Here is a 20,574-nt window from a genome sequence, read left to right as displayed (position 1 = left end):
AACATGTAAGTGTCTGCATCAGCTCGTCTTCTCATCTTTAGAATTTGCTATCCTTATGTATTACCCCCTACACTCATCACTGCTGTAGAATGAAAGAGTAACGGTTGCTTTTGGATCACAAATGAAAATGTTTTCAGAGAAATAACATTTTCAGCACATTTTCTGGTCTTCTAAGATAGAGAAAAAGCAAAATACTGGAAATCCAAAGTATTCCTACCTAAAGAATTGGAAAAATTCTGAGCAGTTTGGAAAAGGTTTTCGCTTAGAATTTTATGTTGCTATTGAAAAGCAGAAAAACATCCATAGGAAATGTCATTAGTTTGTCATCAACAAACTTTGGAGAGAAGGTGTTATAGCCAGCTCTATCTAACATCTTGGGGTATGGCCCATCTTGGCAGGGTGTGAGGTTTCCAGCACTGGAAGAAGACTGTCGAGAAGTACCCTGCACTGGGAGTTGCAGTGGCCATCCCTGTATCTGTCACCAGACAAGCATTTACAGGGAGGCTCATTTAAACCCAAATGAACAGCGTTAGTGTGTGTCTGATCACCTCTGTGTTCCCTTTGCATACAGGGTTCCATGCTGGTTCACATCCCACAGATCCAAGCTGTGAGCATTGCTCAGGCTTCTCACGAGTACATGCCGAAAGGTGTCTTCATAGAAGTCCAGGAGCTGCTGCATTTCCCTACCAACCCTTCCCCACCGTGACCATTTCCCCCAGTAATTGAAGAACTCCACGGTACAGGGCAGTGGTTGGACCCTCAGCTAGATGCCAAGGGATTCATTGTTGGGGCTTTGTCCATGGATTTCTTGAGTTTCTCTACTCCTCCCTTCCTTCTCCTGTTGAAGACACAGATAGAAAGCTCCCTGAAACCTGGTTTAGGCAGGGAAGTATTTCTTAACACCGTCTTAAAAGCAGCCTACGTACGCACCTTGGGTGTCTCTGGGGCCAGGGAGGCCAGGGCTTGCAGTGAGTGAAGGCGATGTGCTGGTGTGGTCATCCTTTGGGGCGTATCTGCATGGAGGTGCTGTGGACTTTATCCTTCAGAAGCAGAATGAAATAATTCACAAAGAGACAGAAATGAGGTGGTGCCAAAATAGTCTCTGTTGTCCCGTGTTGCTCTTCTTGGATGTGGCTTCAAAAGCAGAGCCCACTCTTCACCTCCCTCTTAACATTTTGGTAACTTCATATGAAAGAATAACAGAGACGGCTGCGTCTCTTCCCCTCTGAAACCCTCTGACAAATCCTAATGAATGAGGATCACAACACTTTAAGCTGTCTGCTCATCTTGAGACCACAATTTTATCTTTCGGCTCTCCACTGCAGCCAGTCAATTAAAGTTCGGTTTCACAAATGCATGAAGATAACACAAGCTGACAGTCCTACTTAAATGACCAAGCTCCCTTTTTCTTTAATGTCTTTTTTTCCCCCCCTTCCATCTAGTAGCTTTTGCTTCCTACCAAAGCAGTGAAGACATTACAGTGCCATGTCTCGGTGTGATGAAAAGGTTTTAGCTCAGCCTCAGTGTCTGCGGTCATCCTTTTAGACTGGCAAAGAGAAGAGCTCAAGGGATATAGCTGTTGGGGGGGAAGAAAAAGTTAATCCCCGGAACCACACGTAGTGCAAATCCTCATTTCAGAAGCTGATCCTTAAAATTTTTGGTGTTTGGGGTTAAAACAGAGCCCTGCATCATTTGCTGCGCTCTGCTAGCAGCGTGGTCTGCCTGCTTGCTTAGCTGTTGCTGCCATTAAGTGGAGAATAATTTCCTCTTGATACGTTCAGATAGATTTTTGTGCCTTTCTTAATTATGTCTTGCCAAGGGCAAAAGTGCTGCGAAGCAGCGAGGTTAATGCAAAAGTCTGTTGATGTGAACGTACCTGACCTGAAGATTCATAAAAAGCCAATATCAATTTCCCTCCCTCCGCCATCGTTTAAGAGCAGTCTGAAAAGCGGATTTATCCCTTATTGTCAAAAGAAATACCGAACTGTTGTCTCTTGCCTCGCTGAGCTCGGTGCAGCTCGCGCAAAGCCGGCTCTGCTTGGTGAGGGACCCGGAGCAGAGTTCAGCAGGAGGTGATTTTCGGGGCTCCCGTGTCCCCGTTTGTCAGAGCGTATCGTGAGGGCGATGGCTCCAGGTGCTGCGCAGCATTTCTGTCGCAGAGATGAAAGGTCACTGGCTTTCACTTTTCCTGGTAGTGACAGACCGCAGAATTATGGCCCCAAGACGTTATTTCGAGGCGCTGTGGCTGCTCCAGACAGAAGTGTGTCAGCTGTTGTTAACTCTCTCCTCTACAGGATCAAAACCCTGCCTCCCACTGCTAACTCCCAGCTCAGGGCTGCCATGGGCTGCGTCATCTCTCCTGTCCACAAGCAGTCCTTCAGCTCATGCCACAGCCTTTCCAAGCAGAAATCTCCCCCACAATCCCCATCCTCCTGCACCTAGGGCCCAGGTGTTATTCTTACTCCTCTGACCCCACACTCTTTGTTTCCAAACCTCCACTTCTTCCTCCCCATAAGTCAGCTCTCATTATGATGGCACGTGGTTGTTAAGTCCTAAGTGAGTTTGTAAGGACGAGGGTGGATAGTGATAGGACTAGGGGGAACGTTCTTAAACTGAGACAGGGAGGTTTAGGTTGGATATTAAGAGGAAGTTTTTCACCCAGAGGGCGGTGAGGCAGTGGAACAGGTTGCCCAAGGAGGCTGTGGATGCCCCATCCCTGCAGGCATTCAAGGCCAGGCTGGATGTGGCTCTGGGCAGCCTGGTCTGCTGGTTGGCGACCCTGCACATAGCAGGAGGTTGGAACTAGATGAGCATTGTAGTCCTTTTCAACCCAGGCCATTCTATGATTCTATGATTCTATGATAGGAGGGATCCCTACTTTATCATCGCTCATCTCTTCCCCCCCTGCACTTTGCAAAGCCATGGGCCATTGGCACATCCCTCCACCTTTTGCTGCTCTGCAGAAGCAAAAAGCAGTGTGAAATAAAAATCAAATGTGGTTTCAAATGAAGCTCACAGTGCATGAGGAAGGGCTGGAGGAGAGCAGAGGGCGGCAGGATTCCCAGGGGCCCACCCAGCTCCCTGTTTCACAAATTGCTCCTTCAGAATCGTATCCGAAAATAATCTCGGCTTTCGCAAAAGTTTGTCACTGGGGGGGATTCTGTGGCACAGCTGTGTCAGGGAAATTAACTTAAAAACTCCAATAAGAACTACAATAGAATTGTTAACTCCTTTCCCCTCTCTGAAGTGTGAAATTCTTTTCAGAGCATTTCAAAAGCGCCTTCGCCCATTTACACGTACATTAACGAAATTGCTAAAATATTAGGCTTTGCCTTGGCACTTTCATTTACTTGAGGGATGAACAGAATAAGCGCTGTATGTTTCTATTTGGGGGGTCTGGCTTTTGCTCTTAATTCAATTTTTGATGCCACCAACCCTAGACCAAAGCATTGGTTACGGAATAAGACAGATGAAAGCTAAATACGTCCTGGTCAGCGTGCTTACTCTAGTGTGGGCTTCTGGAGTCATTCCTGATGAAATACTGGGCAGCACGAAGATATTTCCTAGATAATCTGACACCCAGTCTTTAATTAAAGCTTTAAATTATTGCAGTTGATGCAGATTTCAAAGTAAAGAGGCTGATCCTGCCCTCCACATACAAGTAAAAGATTGCTTTGACCTTCAGCAGATTTTACCTTGGTGAAGTAGCATATATTCAGGTGAAGCTGTTACAGATATTTATTATAATGTGCTATAAATATTAATAATTCCATTCGAGCATCTTTGTATTTAAGGGTATGAGCACAAAACCAAGTAAATAATAATTTATTTACGTGCACATAAAGCCACAGTTTACCTAAGCTTCTCTCTTAATTTACTGAGAACGTAAACTTGCTGCTCATTATTTCTCAGTTGGAGTTAATTTGAAATAACCATTCTGCAGCCCAGCCTGTTCCTTCTGTCACACCGTGTGTTTTGCCCAGAAAATCCCTGAGGATCGTCCCAGCCCATCAGAGCTGAGGGCAGCCTTTCCTGTAACAAACATGCCTTACGTTTGTTCCAGAGTGGATTTTGCATGCTGCTTTGTAGAACAACACCCAGGGGCTGACCTCTGGGGCTGTCTTTTCCTAGTAAGCAGTCTGTGGAAATGCCTTTTTTTTTCCTAAGCAGGTGTTTTTTTGGCATCCCCAGGAACCAGAGGGGTGCCCAGTTGGCTCCATGTGCCTTCAGATGACAACCAGGGGAGATGGTGTGGGGACATGGACAGGCAGCCCCAGGCCAGGCTACTCCCAGCCTGCCATCCACCAGGAGAAAGCATGTTCATTAAACCTATCCTACTTCCATAAATTAGACAGCTTTCACTTGGATGGGGAGACCTCGCAGCAAAACCTTGTTGCCTAGATATTGCCCATTTAGTCACTGGCCATAGCTGTTCCTTCTGAAGCAGCAGAGAACCCAAGCAGCTCCTAGGTACTGTGCAGGAGCAATGCAAGGTGTTAATTTTGCAAAGCCATTTGGGATTTAGGGGGAGAAGAGGCTCCATATGAATGTAAATCAGTTATTGTATTTTAAGTGAAAGCAGTGGATTAATGGTGCAAGTTGTTAACCAGTACTGACAGAAGGAACATCCCCACGTGGTCTTCATTGTTCTGAATTATCAGATATCTTGAATGTGCCAAGATTTTAATATCATATAACCCATTGCTTGGATATTACGTTACCTATGCTTTATTGCATAAATAGAACTTGTTATTTATCTGCAAGATGTGGATCGCTGAATCTCCAGGTGATTGTTTTGGAAAGCATCTGCTTCTTACATGGTCATTGACAAAAAAATCCATGAGATGAGGAGAAAAGTTATTGAAAGTGTGAGGAAAAAATGAAGGTCTGGGGGAGAGGATGTTTTGTCTGCCATTTGATTATATGCAACTGTTGCTGAATAAAGACAACACAGAAAATGTGGCAAGACGACATGAGAAGACTTCATATACATTTGCTTTATGGAAAACAGTGGTTTGGAGCCATGGGGAAATTCCTTTAGGAGAAAAAAAAAAAAACTAAATAAAATTCCTCTTCTAATTTATTTCAGGAAGTCCTGAAATGGCCAGATTTTAAGGTTGCAGTTAAAAACCCTTCAGTCAAAGTCTATGCAATATGCTGATTGCTTGTGCAGATGCAAGCTGAGCGTGGCCGGCCAAGACGAAGACGTATCCCCACACTGGACCTTGTTGGACTCCACAACTCCATCCATAGGTGCTGGAGAATGAAGCTGGTAGAGCAGCGTGGCCGTGTCACGCTTTTGCTCGTGGTGGATAAAATATCTGTGGAAGCCAGATGGATTTTTGAGCACTCAGTTGACCCCATCGCCACCAGCAACCCATCCCGATGGCACGTGAGGGGCCAGAGGAGGGATTTACCCTTCTTCAAGCAGCATTTGCCCAGCACATGGGGACGGGGGAATGCTTCGCAGCCTTATGTGCAGATGTAGAGCCTCCATCCTGAATCAGGAGTCTTCCATTTTGGACACCAACACGAGTCAGGAGTCTTTTTCCATTTTTGCAGAACTTGTAGAAGCTGCCTTACCATTGTGACGGCAAAGCCCGTCAAGGCTTCATGCCTAGCTATGAAAATCAATGCTTTTGAAGCTTGAACACGGAAGAAAATTCCTGCCACTACAAAGGATGCTTTTTTGATTGTTTGTCAGCTAATGTTCTTTGTGTTTACCAGCAGGAATGTAAGCTGTGGTGCCCTGTTAGCTCAATTAAAGGAGCGATTTGATTAGCAACTGAGGAAGAAAGGGATTGATTTGAAAGCTGGTAAAAGATCAAGACTGAAAACAAGGCAGTGTATTTGGGCTAGGCCATGATTGACCTGACAAAATACTTCAATGCTTACTTTACTGTTCCTTTAAAAAGGAGTTATTTCACTGAAATTGATTTTCAGTGGTGTTTGTTCACCTCCATTACTTCGGGCCAAGTGTTTAAAGGCAGATAGGTGCCAAATTTTCTGATGAGAGTGAAGTGCAGAGGTATCCATGCAGCCCTCGGTTGGTTTTGAAAGTCTCACACAGTTGGATTTTCCAGCTTAAATATACTCAGGACTGTGACCTGCACCCTGTGGACACAGCTGTTGGAAGTCATCTAGAATTGGTGAAGAGCTTTGGATAAACCTTCTAAAACTTGCCATCGAGCGGAGTTGGGTTGAGTATGGTTACTTCCTGAAGCGTAGAAGGAGATGGCAGGAGCTGAAAGCTATCCTGAATTTGTACTCAGGACCCTAAACATGTTCCCATGCCTCCACTTCAAGCAGAGCTTGGAATGAATGTCTTTCAACACCCTAAATGGCAGGAGGGTGAGAAGCTGTTTGCTGGATGAGACTTGCTCCACAGCTCTTGTGAAACAGGCTCAGATCATGGAGGAGTGGGAAATGTGTTACACGTGGCCTGCGTTGTTCTTCAAACGGAGATGGTTGTGAAGAAGCATCTGCTTACTGGGGGTGACCCCTTGGGAAAACGTTGCTGAGATTTGTGTTTACAAGTCTACGGCGGCAGTGGTTCAAGATCCACTATCGTCATAGTGGTATTTTGTAGAGGAGTGGTGGGTTGGTTGGGATTTTTTGGAGAAGAAGGTCCTAGGCTGAGGTTGGGAAGCTGTTGCAGAGCCCAAGCAGACTAAACAGTATTGGAATCCAAGCAGGCGTGGTTACTGCTGTTCCCCACCTAATTGAATTCTGAGTGTTACGCAGAAGACTAAAAATGACATTTTTATCCAATTACATTGCTGTAAACCACGCGAGAGAAACCCACAGCCAGATCCCGGGTCTGTGGTACTCAGTGTAACCCCAGCAGAGGGGCTGACTCATATTTACTCCTGCTGAGGTTCTGACCTGCAGTAGCTAATTTCTCTGGGTGACTCACAGGCAAACTGCAGAAGACTGGGGTGCTTTGCATGGTCAGGCTTTCCAAAAGGATTACAGATGGTTTTGCTTTTGCTGCTCTGAAAGGTTGGGCTTATTAGGCATATCTGTATGAGAAGAGAGGCATGACACTGTCTTCATGTATTTCTAATTTAATGAATGTTTAATGCTTCTTTTATTGGAGCCAACATATATGTAGAGTAGGGGACTTTAACAAGGGGTTGACTTATGTCAAATAGTTGATGTTTGACCTGCTCCTTTTACATGAAATGCAGACTTTACAAAGCAAAGAGACTGTAATGAAAATATGAATTAAAGATTAGAGCTGAGCAAGTCCAAGAAAACTTAGAATTCAAAAAGGCACTTGGAAGTTTTCTTCTCCTGCTTCCCTCTCCTTCCCTCCACTTTCTCAGCTGTCTCCATTCTCTCTGCTCCATTGGTAGGGTCTCACATCTCAGCTGCTGGTCCCTGTTGCCCAAAGATGTCCTTCTGCCTGTGAACATCAGCATCCATTTCCTTCCAACCCCTTGTACTCATACTCCTCCTCTCTTTGTGCTCTTGCTTTGCACCGGGGTGTTCACCCTCTCAGTGCAGGTGTGAGAGCTCAGTGCTGCAGCACAGGTTGGAAAGAGCTTGGCTGGTTGAGGGTAATTACTTGGTGGTTTTTTTTCTGTTTGTATTTAGAAAACCCTTGTGCTGTGTTGATCAGAATTTATACCTAAGGTTGAAGAGCTTAGGCTTAGTCATCAGCAAATAAAAGCCCAGAGGAAGAGAGAATCTTGCTTTATTTGCTTCAGCTGGTTTTGTTGATGTGGTGTGGTTCCTCCTGCCCCGCTAATAGAACAAAATAAGGGATGGATGGGCAATGAGTTCACCCACCAGACCCTCATCTTCAGCACTATGTGTGGGGGCCCCCTTGGTTTATTCTTTCTAGATAAACTCTGGTATGTACTCATCTCATTGGTACCCGGGAGTTGCCACAAGGAGTTCAGTGCGTAGCTTGAAGATATGGTACAATCCCACAGCTGATGTAAACGGATGCATCTCATTTTGCATAAAATAAGCCATGTTTTCCTCCCTACTGGGAGGAAATGTTGAAAATGTTTTGTGGCAGCAGTTTTGTTCTAGTAGAGAAGCTCAGAGCTCTTAGAATAAATGAAGCAGGAGCTGATGTACCAAAGCCAGAAGCCCCAGTGTCACATGCAGGGTTGTATTGTGAGATGGGTCTGCATGAGGGTGCACACACGCAGTTCTCCAAGATGCTTCCATGCTCGGGCTTTCTTTGCTGCATCTTGTAGAGAGTATAAGAGGAGGAAGGGAATGTGCTGGCCAAAAAGTGCTGACTCACGGCACCATGCCTGGGAAAAAGGCCAATTATAGCAAACTTGCTGTTCTTACTCTTAAAAAGGTCGGGGGAAAAAACTTGGAATGATCAGCTGCCACCATTTTAATGCTTCCAGAATGAACCAACTCTAATCTTGGAAGAATGACTATCCATCTAGATCTTTATTTTATCGTAGAATCACAGAATGGTTTGGGTTGGAAGAGACCCTTAACGGCCACCGAGTCCAACTGCCCTGCAGTGAGCCCATCCCTCGATGGGGGAGGGATTTCAGATAAGGAGGACAGAGGTGCAGGGACTTTTTGATGATGATGGATTATTTCAGATAACCTGCTCTCTTAAAAAAAAAAAAGAAAGAAAAAGAAAAAAAGAATAGCAGAGATCTCAAAACTCCGATTGTGATGTGAAAACATTCTTCCTGATGGGCTCTCGTCCTCACTAAGGTAAGCACTGAGAACCAGAGTAGGACTGGAGCATCCCTGGGTGGTGGCCCATGCTCAAGGTTAGCTCCATATGGACCACTGTCCAAATGCTTGGGGCATGCTGGGGGAGGCAGATGGAGGAGCCCTTGTTCAGTACTGCATTGGTTCTCCTGTGCATCATTAGTGTTTGTCTGGGCTGCTCTCTGCCTTGTGAAACCCAGCATCATGCTCTCATGCCACCCCTCTCAGCGCTTGGCACATCCAGAAAAGGCTGCAAAGGCAGGAGAGGATCCCACACCGGCTCCTCTGCCTGCATCTAAGGAATCACCAGCCATCAAGCACAGCTTGATTGGTGCAGTGCTCCAATTTCCTAAGGGCCAAGGAACCATTCTAGAAGAGCCTCACCGTGTGATCTCTGACTCACCAAGCCACCTCTGACATCCCAGGAGCTCCTTTGCATGTGGATTACTCACCTACATGGCTTTGTGGCAGTGTCCTGATGCATCATCCCTCCTCTACAGCTGGCAGTGTGAGCAATAGCCCCTCCCACACCTGCCATGGTGTCCCAGCTCCAGGCAGGGGCTGTTGGCAATTAGGGATGGGATTGATCTGGTTCTGGCTGACATGCTGCAGGAGGTGTCTGCAAGGCACTTCTGTCCTCCCTGTGCTGCAAGGAGATTTTTTGGTTGCTTTTCAATCTGCATCAAATGAAAAAATACATATAGAAGCATATTACAAGAATTGTCAAGCAGTAATTATTAAGGACTTGGAAAACTCTGATTAGGAATGGAAACCTGTCCACCTTAACAATAATTAATTTGCTGCGTTTTGCACCAGAAACTCATCTTTTCACAGCTCCCCCCAGAGAGCCAAATTGGGTTTTGGCTGTGAGTTTTTGACAAGGTCTGCCCCAGATCTCCCAGGGCTGAGAAGCATAGAGCTGAGCTTGGATCTCTCAGTGCTCCCCAGGGCCTTATCTTGAGTACTTTCCCCCATACCTGAAGGATTTTGCTGGCCAAACTCTTGCTTGGGTTCCTCAAGTGGATCAACCAGAGAAACAAAGGTGATTCCTTTTCCTCCCTGGCACGGCTGCCCAGGGGGTGCTGGGGGTCACCGTCCCTGCTGGTGTTCAGGAACCATGGAGATGCGGCACCAAGGGATGCAGTTCCATGGGCATGATGGGGTGAGTTGGGATTGGACTTGGAGGGTCTGAAAGGTCTTTTCCAACCTCAGTGATTCAGTGATTCCGTGATTCTATGAAAGTCACCATCAATATTCCCACTGCTGACAAAGACAGGCAGCTCATGCATTAACATTTTACCTCTTGTGGATGTTCTTGAGTGTCTTGTGGCAGTATAAACTCGTTTACCTGCCACCCCAGTGTCAGCCTATCAGTATGCTCTCACAAGACCTGTCCCGATTATGCTCCATAAAGATAAGAATTCTACAGAAGGAAAGCTCCTCCATTGAAATCAACAGAATTTGGCTTCACAGGGGAGACAGATGCAGACAGGAGTCGGGGGGATAAAGAGACACTGTTTGCTGAGTTTCCCCAGGACTGGCTGTAGCAGCACGTAGTTTTGCTGCCTGATGGCTCACTTGCAGTGCAGTGGTTAAAGCCCCATTCTGCAACATTTGTGCCCAGCTCTGCCAACCTGCTGTGTGTAAGGGGCTCAGCCCGGCTGCCCCGCGGCACCAGCCAGCTCCCAGCCAGCCAAGCAGCACCGCCACCAGCAGTGAAGTGCTCACAGCCTCCTTTTCTCACTCGCTGCCATCATCAGTGGATTTTAATTAAGGGAGAAGGAAATGTGTTGCTTTTCGGCCGCGGGGGCGCAGGGAGGAATTGGCGGTGGCGTAAATAGGGAGCAGGGAGAGAGGAGAAAGGGAAGGGGTGGGCTGTGAGGGCGGACGGCTGAACTGGTTCTATTTGGATGGTGGCGTGCCTCCTTTCCCCCTGTTTGTTCCAGTGAATACAAAAAAATCACAAGATAAAGCTCCCTGTGCAGGCGGCGCGTCCCAGCTGCAGGAGGGAGGGGGGCTGTCTTCAAAACAAATATTTTGCTGGCTTTATTCAGAGATTAAAGCCCTTTCTGAGGCAGCAGCGTTGTTTATTGCTGCCCTCTGAACGCTGACTTTCTTACTGAGATCGCTGCGGAGGAATAAAGAGAAAATTAAAAAAAAATAAATAAATGGAAAAAGAACACGAAGCCAAACAAATAGACCAACTCCTGGCACTGGCAAGTTTTCATCTTCCAAGGTCAGCTGTGATTTCATTCGGAAAGTGCTTTGCTCTTTTTAGCAGCCTTGGCGATGGCAGCCATACGTACAAAGGACCATCTGGAAACCTGCTCCCAACTTCAGCAGGCAGCGCGTCGCTTCGCCTGCAGACCCTGTTTGCTTGCTGGCTCCCTTTAGCTCCCATGCGTAGCCCCGATGAAGTATGCACAGATTCCTCGAGCTTCCCCAGCAGTTCCTACCTTTCTTTGGTCTAGCAATCCTTCATCTGATCTAGATTTGGGGGATTTTTTTTCCCCCTTATGTTACTTCCTGCCGTTGTTGAGCTCAGCTTTTGCTTCGTGCATTGAGGAGTACAAGAGCATGTTTCATTTTCCAGATTAGAAAATGCTCAAAGGTATAATCAGGTCCTTCCACAGTATTTAATTATCCATAATTAAAGGCATCTACACAAAGCACCGGATTTTCAAAGACTATTCTTGTGTTACATTGCTAATGAATTAAGTAATTAATTGGCATTGAAAAAATACAATAGGAAGCATCAATCTTTTAAAGCGAGGCATTTTTAGGCATTTTGTAAAATCATTAAATTGTATCAGGTCAGTAGCTGTTCTAACATCTAAATCCCACTTCTGGTTTTAAATAAGAGGAATGCAAGGGAAGACAAGGCGGGGAAGGCTTGCTAATAGTCATTCCCAGTTGCTGCTTCGCACTGCAAAATAACCATCCTGTCCTGTCAGGCTGGAATAATCTCACATGGCATCTGCTTGAGTATAAAAGCCCTCACAGATTGTGGTAATGCATTTGTAGTGGCACCCAGAATTATTAGCAGAGGAAAGTACAATCCTTTTCCATTTGATGATTTAGTTAAATGCAACCATTCACATGCTCTACTCATCTTATTTTTATTAGCAACCTGACTCTTTGCGTGGCACCATTAGGAAGCATTGTGCAAAAGACATGGATACCATTAAATTCAGGCAGCATAATGGGCCCTCAGAAAAGCAAAACCAAGGGTCAAGAGCATGGTGGCTTGAGGCGTGGAGGCATTCTTTTACCAGCTGAACCATTCCCACCAAATATCCACGTTTCGATGGCGCTGCGTTTTTCACATGGGAGATGAAGGCGGCCTCACAGATTACTGAACCCTTTTCACCTCTCTCATACCAACCAGCAACCACTGCTAAACCAATGTGTGCAGTAGTGCTACCGTCTGCCTGAGCTGACCACTCTGCTTTGCTTATCTGATGTTGAGTTGAGTTGGTTTTCTTATTTTTTTGTTTCAGTAGGTTGCGCATTTACATGTACAACTCGGCAATCCCACTTCCTCTATTCCTCCTGTTCCACGTTTTAGAAGGCTTGTTTTGTGTGAAATTAGCACAGTCACAGTTTTCCACCTCATTTTATGACTGATACAGAAAAAAGAAAAAAAAAAAAGCCATAAAACATCATGCACAGCTGTAGTGACCAAGTTAGATTCAATTCTGGCTTTATATTGATTTGACATGCAGCCAGCTCTCCCCCGTACATCATCCCTGATTGCAGTTAAGGATGAAATACTGTTTTAATTCTTACACCAAATGTGGCTTTTTTTTTCCACGGAAAAAAAAAAGGCATAAAAATGTTAAAATGGGCTATAAAACCATTAAATTTTCACACAGAGCACAACCAAGAGGTGAATGAGTTGGCTAAAAACCTCAGAAGGCCCAGAGAGAACATCCCGGATGTTCTTCTCTTGCCATTAACCTTCACCTTGGAATGGAATGCTCGGGTGGAGAGCAAGGACCCGGCCCTCAGGGATCAATGGCTGTTTTGCCATCTGTGCCTATAGATGAGGGTTTCCCATTGCCTCTTAGCTGAGATTCCCAAGGATGGAGCCGTGGAAGGTTATAATGGGGAGCCCCCAACACTGCTGCAGAGGCAGGAAGAACGGTGCAGGATTGCAGCGGTGCTTTTCTTAATGGATTTGTTTTGATTGAATCCATTTTATGCCAGCTCTCCTCCCCAAAAGAGCTGATTTGCCATTAAAAAAATTAATGTACCTTCAGAAGGGCTGGAGTTCATTTGGGGAAATATCTATTTAGACAGGTTTTTAAAAGCCTATTACTTACCTGAAAGGTTAGAATGACCTAAGAGCAGCTTTCATTGCCTGCCGTTAGAATTTACCTATGTTTTAGACAACCACAGTATTCCCCCAAAGCCTTATGCTGTGTTCAAAGAGATTTTTAGGAGTCGAGTCCTTTTTCTTTAGATGTTGTACTGAGGGTCGTGGTTTAGTGGGACAGTATCCATGGTAGGTGGACTGGATGATTTTGGAAGTCTTTTCCAACCTTGGTGAATCTATGATTCTGTGATTCTTTAGCCAGGTAAATGGTGGAGCCTTAGTCCATAGGTGTTTGTTCTGTCTCAGTACCTTATTCAGTACTGAACATACCTGACTTGGAAAGCTACCCTCTCAATTGGGCTTCTTGAGTGATGGCCCCTCATTGGCCCACACCGCTCCAATCCATTCCATAGGGCGTCACTGTCCCTAAACAGACTGCCTTTAAATTGCACCCATCGATCTTCGCTGCACCAAAACACTCCTGCTCCACTACTCCAGTATTTAGTGAGGCCTGAAGTTATGTCTCTGCATCAAATTAAGACACTGCACCATCAATAAGGAGGAATAATGTGGCGCGTTCCCAACTGGATGTCTCCTGTCCTGCATGTGTTTGCTGCTCCTGATTAAGACTGATAACGAGCTATTGGTAATGATCTTAGCATGGTGCAAAGCAGGAAGGATTAAATCAGTCAGTGCCAGTGGCTTAGCCAAAGTTTCTCCTTGGCCTGAATGTAGCTTTTCAGCTCGGCCTCACCTCAGTGCACTCCTCTGAATGATGTAGTGCTTTGTGAGAGTGAGCAACGTGGATTTAGATGAGAGAAGGAGGCTGCATAATTCTAATGCAGAGATTAAATAACTCTCAGGCATCTGCAGGCACCCAGCAATGTGAGTTGTGGCTGGGAAAATCTCTCATGTAAATAGGCAGCACGGGGGGAGAAGGGGCATTAGCGTGGCTTTAGGAGGGGTGGAATGTGCAGGAAAGAGGGACAAGAATTGATGAGCAGCTTTGGAGGAGATGCATTCTCTGGGGCAAGACTGAAAGCTGGTGGGTGGCTCTGCTTATGGCAGGGAGGGTGTTCCCAAAGATGAGGCAGCATCCAGCTGCTGACAGATGTTCTTGGGGTGATGGCTATGTCTGCATTGCTCTGTTGGCCTATGGGGCAATAGTCTTGGATTATAGGGGATCCCAGGGAGGTTCTTGCCTGGTGTGTTTGTTGGGAACATGCTGGATGGATAGGGCTCTGTCTTACCCTGGTGGACATGGAAGTCACCTCCAGGAGCCACGTGTCCCCAGCACTGCTTCCTGTACACCCTCAGACTTCAAGGATGCTTTGCATTAGGGCGTTCTTCAGCTTTGGCCTCTTTCTAACACAAAAGTGAAGTCCCAGGGCTGTTATCTCCTTGTGGTATTTTCAGCCCAGCCTGCGGTGCATCACCAACTTTAATTTTAATTAAGGCAAACCTCAGCATCATCAGCTGACTTGCTTATGTCTCACCTCTGGCTTCACCCGCTGTCTTCTCCTCCCCCGTGGCGAGAGGGGCATTCACTCTTGATGTGAGGCAGCAAAAACAAGACTTCTTCCCTCCTCGACTCATTAATTAAAGCCACAAATTGAGCTCTTTTCTTGCAATCTGAAGTGATCGCATAAATAGCATTGACAGAACAAAATTAACATCTGAAAAAATCCTGCAGGGTCAGCACGTTGGGGGTAGGGGAGGCATTAAAAGCAAGATGCTGTTCTGCTCACCCCCAGCACAGAGCTCAGCCTGGACATGGAAGAAGTCACAAAGTGTAGGCGGCGCAAGACCTCTACTTTCTACAGCCAAGCCTGGAAGGTAAAGGGAGGAACTGATCTGCGTGGGGTGGCTGCTCCTTCTCAAGACCATGTAGAGCCCTGCAGACGTGCCGGGGGAAGAGCTGGGTTTAGCCATGTGGACCTGGACCGTTTCAACCCAAGGAGTGGAATGTGGACCATCTCAGCCCCAAGGAATGCGAAGGCACAGTGGGAATGCCATAAATCAGTGCCAGGGAAAAGCGAGAGGTCTGGGAGAAGGTCCTGGTCTCCTCCCAGGTCTTCATCTCCGCCACCACCCACACCATCACAACCGTTGCTCCTCATCATCTTCTCAGAAATTAGCAAAACTCCAGAGTGCATCTGCATGTAGAGTGCCAGGATCCCTTGTGATTAATGGTTTTTTTGTGTGTGTTTTGCATCCTCCTGTGCTGGAGGTGTCTGCAGGAAGCCTCATGCAGGGCTTGCCCTTGTTCTTGGGCACAGTTCTCGCCTGGTCCTTGCTTTGCACATGGTTGTATTGGCTGAGACATGATGGGAACACTCTGGAAATGCTGCATTGTGGTCACGTTGAGATCTCTGCATCATGGAGACATGCAAAAATATTTGCCCCCACCCTGAGAGGGCACTTGAAATGGCCCCTACTGCTCATCACAAACTGCCAGCAGTTAATCCCTTTGCCTCAGTGCATTTGTGGTTGCGTTCCAAAAGCAAATTCATCAGGACTCATTCATCTGAATGATTGTCCGTGGGGATGCTTGCAGACTGTGTCCATTCTGAAATAACATGGGAAGAAGGGGAGAGTAACTCCCTCCATCGGGAACCCACGGTGCCTGCTGACTGTCCTGGCAGGAACATGGGGATGTGTAATGAGGAGAGCTCTGCTCCTTGCTGAAAGGGGAAGGAGCACCGTCAGGAGCTGCAGTGAAGGCAGCAGGCTTAGTTTTGTGCAAGGTACTCTTTAGGGCAAACCCAAATATCACAGCTGGCCTGAAGTGATTCACTTAACATTTTCCTTCCTTCTTATGGCTTGTCTGCACATGCAAAGCTAAATCCAGAGCTGCTGCAAGCCCAGTAAAATGCACAGCACGGGCAGCATCCGCACAACACCATGCTGGAGAGCTTCAAACCCTGACCCAGCCAGCCTGTGGAATCCCAGCTGGACACTTCCCTGTACAAGCTGCTGTCGCAGGAGTTTGGCCTTGAGCATTTGCAGAGGTCTCTTCCAACCTCCCTTCCAGGAGGTGAGTTCAGTGGCACGACGTGTGCCATCACCCCAGTATCCAGTCTGAGACATAAGAGTTGCAAAACTCACTGTCACTGTTCCCATAAACCAAAACAGCCCTGTTTTTTTTTCTCTTTGTGCTACATCTCTCCCATCAAAACAACGCCTGAACTCTTCTGTGCTATATCACCATAAAAATCTTGACAGCTGTTCTAGCAAACAGCCTGGAGTGCCATGGTCTTTTATGAGTATTAATTATGTTAAGCAAAGCAGATCTCACAATTACATTGTCTGTGGGAGCAGCAAACTTCTACCATCCGTCTCCCTGAGCAAAGAGGTGAAGGGCTGTTTGCTGCCCTGCTTTCAAAGTGGTGGGGGCTGCAGCTGCTGTTAGGGAGAACATCTCTGGGATGACAGCCCAGAGAAGCTCCTTGTTCCTCCTGCTGTTACCACAAATAACTTTCTTGATGTGCTTGACGTGTCATCAAGTGCTCCTGAGCGGCCTCTTCTTTTGAATAATAATAAAGAACCACATTGCTGGTCTAGTCTGGCTGTGATATGTGCTACCAACAGTTTTGGAAAGCCAGGATCTACATGTGGATCCAAGTTGGGAGAGGTTAGATGGGGAAAAAATGGGGTGGCTGGCAGCCATTGTGCTGGGAAGGAGGTTTTGGGGTCGTTGATTAAAATAAAGGGAGGGTAGAAATGTTGCTTTTTGGTTTGGGGAATGGGAGGGCTTGCTGTGATGTACAGAAGGAAAGAGTTTGGTGACCGTTGGTGGCAATTTTGAGATCATCCACCGCTGCCTCCTCTTGCTCTGACTTAGCCAAGATGCTGTGACAGGACCTTTCTGGATCAGTAGGTCAAGAGGTCAGAGGTGCAAGTTACTAATGTTTTATCATCATTATGCAGAGACAACCTGTGTCCTCGGCTGAGACAGGCAGATACAACCCCAAAGCAAGTGATCTGGGGAGCTCAGAGGTGATGCTTTCAATGCATCCTCCTCATCAGCCTCCCCTTTGTATCACAGCCATTACTGAATCCTGGGCTGGCTGCTGGAAGGCTGGAGGACTTCACCCACACCGAGTTGACTGTTGGCACTGTAGATCTGCCGTGGTTATGCAGCAGGAGAGAGATCTGTGATTGTTGGATCAGCGTTGGATGCTCAAATGATGTGATTAACAGGCAGCTGCGGGGCAGCAACAGAGGAAATGATCTTCCTCATTCCTTGTCACCCTGATTTTCAGAGGAAGTGTTTTGTTTAAATGTAGGGTTTTTTCTCCGGGAGAGCAGAGCAGGCTGTTGTTTGGAGCCTGCCCATCCTCACATCCCTGACACTGGCAGGTGACCAGAGTGTCCCATCAAAGAGGTGCAGGCACATACTGCAGCTTTAAATACAGCCAGCTGCAATTATTGGCCTTTCCGTTGCATTTGACCCAGACTTTTAGCAGCAGAAAATGAGCCTACCTGATGGAGGAGCCTGCTCGGATGTCATAACACAGCAGCATCCATCAGGCTTCGTGAAGCAGAGAATTAACATCTGTTGGAACTGCAGCAGCAGCACAGCCAGACACCCTGAAGACATGGGGAGAAATGACAGTTTTGAGGGGTTGCTGGAAAACAACGCAGCTGAGTGCACAGCTATTGCAAAGGAGTCTTCCTGCAAGACCAAAACAGGGTTAGGTCCCTCCTTGCACTTCCCAGATCAAATAAGGAGGGGTAATTGCAGTGGAAAATGGGATGCTTAATTGATACCATTGAGCACTGTGCTTATCAGCAGATAACATGCAAAGCTGGGGTCTTGAGAACAATAAAATATATTTGATCCCCTGGTATTGATGGCATTGGGGATGAGTGAGGAAGCCTCGTGTGGCTTGGGACGAGGCCTGAGTGTGGCCAGCAGAGGCTGACCTGCCTGCAGCTGTGATACAAGGTTTACCAAGAAATGCCAAATTCTAGTGTAGGCATTATCAGGGACTTACTCCTCGGGCTATTGTACTGGCTTTGTTAACTGGAACGTGAAGGAGCTGATGTAAAACAGAAGAGGCATTTATTAAAGGGGGGGAGGTCACTTAAACATAGTCAAAATTCAGGCAACGCCACTCACCACTCATCTTTCAAGTGCATCCCATGCACTAGGAGAACAGATTAAAAATCATGGCCAGCCAAGGAGTGACATTTTGGAGCAATAATTTAAGCCACCGGGCACTCCAGTGTGTTCTTGCTTCCTTGATACTTTGTGTGTGACACAGATTTGCTGGCTTTGATGTTAATTCATGAAATCATAGAATCATAGAATCACAGAAGGTTGGTTGGTTTAAGAGGGTCTTCAAAGCCCACTGCCCCAACCCTGCGATGGGTAGGGATACCTCCCACAGATGAGGCTGCCCACAGCCCCATCCAGCCTGGCCTTGGGCACTGCCAGATACGGGGCAGCCAGAGCTTCTCTGGGTAGCCTGTTCAGTCTTATCTGGGAGATGAGTTGCTTGGGTGAACTCGATGCCATAAATCACCTGTGGCTTCCAGCACTGGGGCTCAGGATGCAGGATGAGTTTCTCTGGCCCTGTCCATCAGCGTGGGATCACCAGGTGACACCAGCAATGCTTGTCCTCGCGGTCTTGAAGCCAAACCTTGGGATAAAGAGGCACTAAATGAATACGCAGCAAAAAAGGGAGATAAACCAACTTCATTAAATTAAATATTAAAATAAGAATAATGAGGAATGTGTATTCATTTCTACGATGTGCCTGTGTTCCCACAGGTCCCAACTGCTTCGCAGGAACCACCATCATCCCCGCGGGCATCGAGGTGAAGGTGGACGACTGCAACATCTGCCACTGCCACAACGGGGACTGGTGGAAGCCGGCGCAGTGCTCCAAGCGCGAGTGCCAGGGCAAGCAGGCTCTGTAGCTGCAGAACCACTCACTGCCACTGCGAGCACGGCTCCAACGCGTCCCAGCTCCTCCAGCTGCTGCAGGGTCACCACCGAGGCCACCAGGCACTCCTGGCGGGACAGGGTTTCCCTCCCTGCCCTCTTGCTTTCGGCCCCACGTACCCAGCACCTAGGTAGCTGCTCCGCTTTCGTGATTATCGGCGCTCAGTAGGGATTCCGTGGTGAGATGTGGAAGGGGAAAAGAAGAGAAAATGCAACGTCCTGCGCAAGCTCTTTGACTGGCGATGGCTGCGAGGCGCCGCTTCGCTCACCGCTCTCACTTCCGACGGCGCGGATCGCGGTTTTCCACAGTCATTTCTTTTGCTGTTGTGATTTATTTATGATAACTTTTTTAAGCCGAAGCTGGGACGGTCGGGGCAATACAGCTATGAGCGAAGCAGCGGGCGGTCTCTGTGGTGTCTGTGAGGGGGCACTAAGGACAGGAGGGGGCATGGGCCAGCAGCAGGGATGGGGCCGAACTCAAGCTGGGTCTGTGCTGACCTTCCCCACCGCGTGGGGACAGCGATGCTGAGGATGCCAACATGGGCACCGTGAGCTCGTGGCCGTGTCCTCGCGAGGACATCAAGAGCGCGGCGTCTTACCCAGGTCGGAGAGCAGTGGTGTTTCCCCACAGCTCCTTTGCTGGGGGCCGGTTGCTCTCCCTCTGATTCACTAGTACTGTGCCAGTCACCGCTCACACTTAGTTTGCTGCTTTTTGCCCGTTGCCATTAGGACGAGGGTGGTTGTTTCGGTCAGCCTTCAGCCCGGCACCTGCTCTTTGCAGTGACGATGGCAAATCCAACCAGCACATGCCTCGAGGCGGTCTCGGTTGGTGCACAGCTGCCTTTGTATTTTCATTTCTTCCCCATTTTGTGCTTCAGCAGAGGGCAGATCCTTAGCTGGGGTGGGACGAGCGCAGGTGCAACCGCTGCTGTGCTTGGGCTGAGGATGTTCTCCCTGCTGGCACCACAAACAAAGCCATTGTCACCTTGGTTTGTCAGCTGCTCTCTGCCAATGACCATCTATCCCTTTTCAAAGTTTTCAAACAATAGCGTGCCTGAAACTAGTGAGGGAAAAGCAAACAAAAAAAAGCCTATTCTAGTAAAAAAAAAAAGGGTTACTAGAAACAATATTTGATGTGTAAAAAAATATATTATTAAAAAAAAATTATTTTGTTAAATATAAAGTGTGTGAACCAGCAAAAAAGCCCTCTATATCTGTGGTGTATTTTCCTCTACTGATTTCCCTGCCCCAGTTCCCCACTTTGCCATCACATCGCCTGCAGCTCCAAGGTCCTCCCCTCAACCTCCACGTGCTTTCTTCCCTTTACTGGTGCCATTTGATATTCAGCCCCACGTCCCACATGAGGGAATTTGCTTTCCGTTCACAAACTCCTTTTGCTACCTCCAGATGCATCATTATTTACACTGATTAGTAGTTACTCTAATTAATTACAGCTTAATTACTGTAGTTAATGTTTGTACAGTGCTTGGAACAAGTACGGTGCTATACGTGCCGTATATTATTATTTTCTCCATTATTAATTAAACACCATCAACATTCCACGCCGTGCTTCTCCATTATTTTCTGAGAGGCAGGGCAGCAC

The 20,574-nt window shown here is 47.1% G+C and overlaps 1 protein-coding gene across 4 annotated transcripts in view; it reads left to right on the top strand.

Moving 5' to 3' along the window:
• Window positions 1–20,068, top strand: part of VWC2L (von Willebrand factor C domain containing 2 like) — a 37,784-nt gene extending 17,716 nt beyond the window's left edge. For 3 of the 4 annotated variants that reach the window (XM_019616892.2, XM_010713296.3, XM_010713297.2), the window contains one exon: window positions 18,798–20,068. In XM_019616892.2, coding sequence (XP_019472437.1) covers window positions 18,798–18,848 — 51 coding nt within the window. In that variant the 3' untranslated portion in view covers window positions 18,849–20,068. Of the gene's footprint in view, window positions 1–5,089; window positions 12,527–18,797 lie in introns of those variants that run through there. The other variant, XM_019616891.1, reaches the window with a different exon arrangement.
• Window positions 20,069–20,574: the final 506 nt, after the last annotated feature.

This window comes from Meleagris gallopavo, chromosome 7 (assembly GCF_000146605.3).
Source record: "Meleagris gallopavo isolate NT-WF06-2002-E0010 breed Aviagen turkey brand Nicholas breeding stock chromosome 7, Turkey_5.1, whole genome shotgun sequence".
Taxonomy (NCBI): domain Eukaryota; kingdom Metazoa; phylum Chordata; class Aves; order Galliformes; family Phasianidae; genus Meleagris; species Meleagris gallopavo.
Note: the sequence above shows the minus strand (reverse complement) of the source record. Positions and strands in the feature narration are given on the sequence as shown.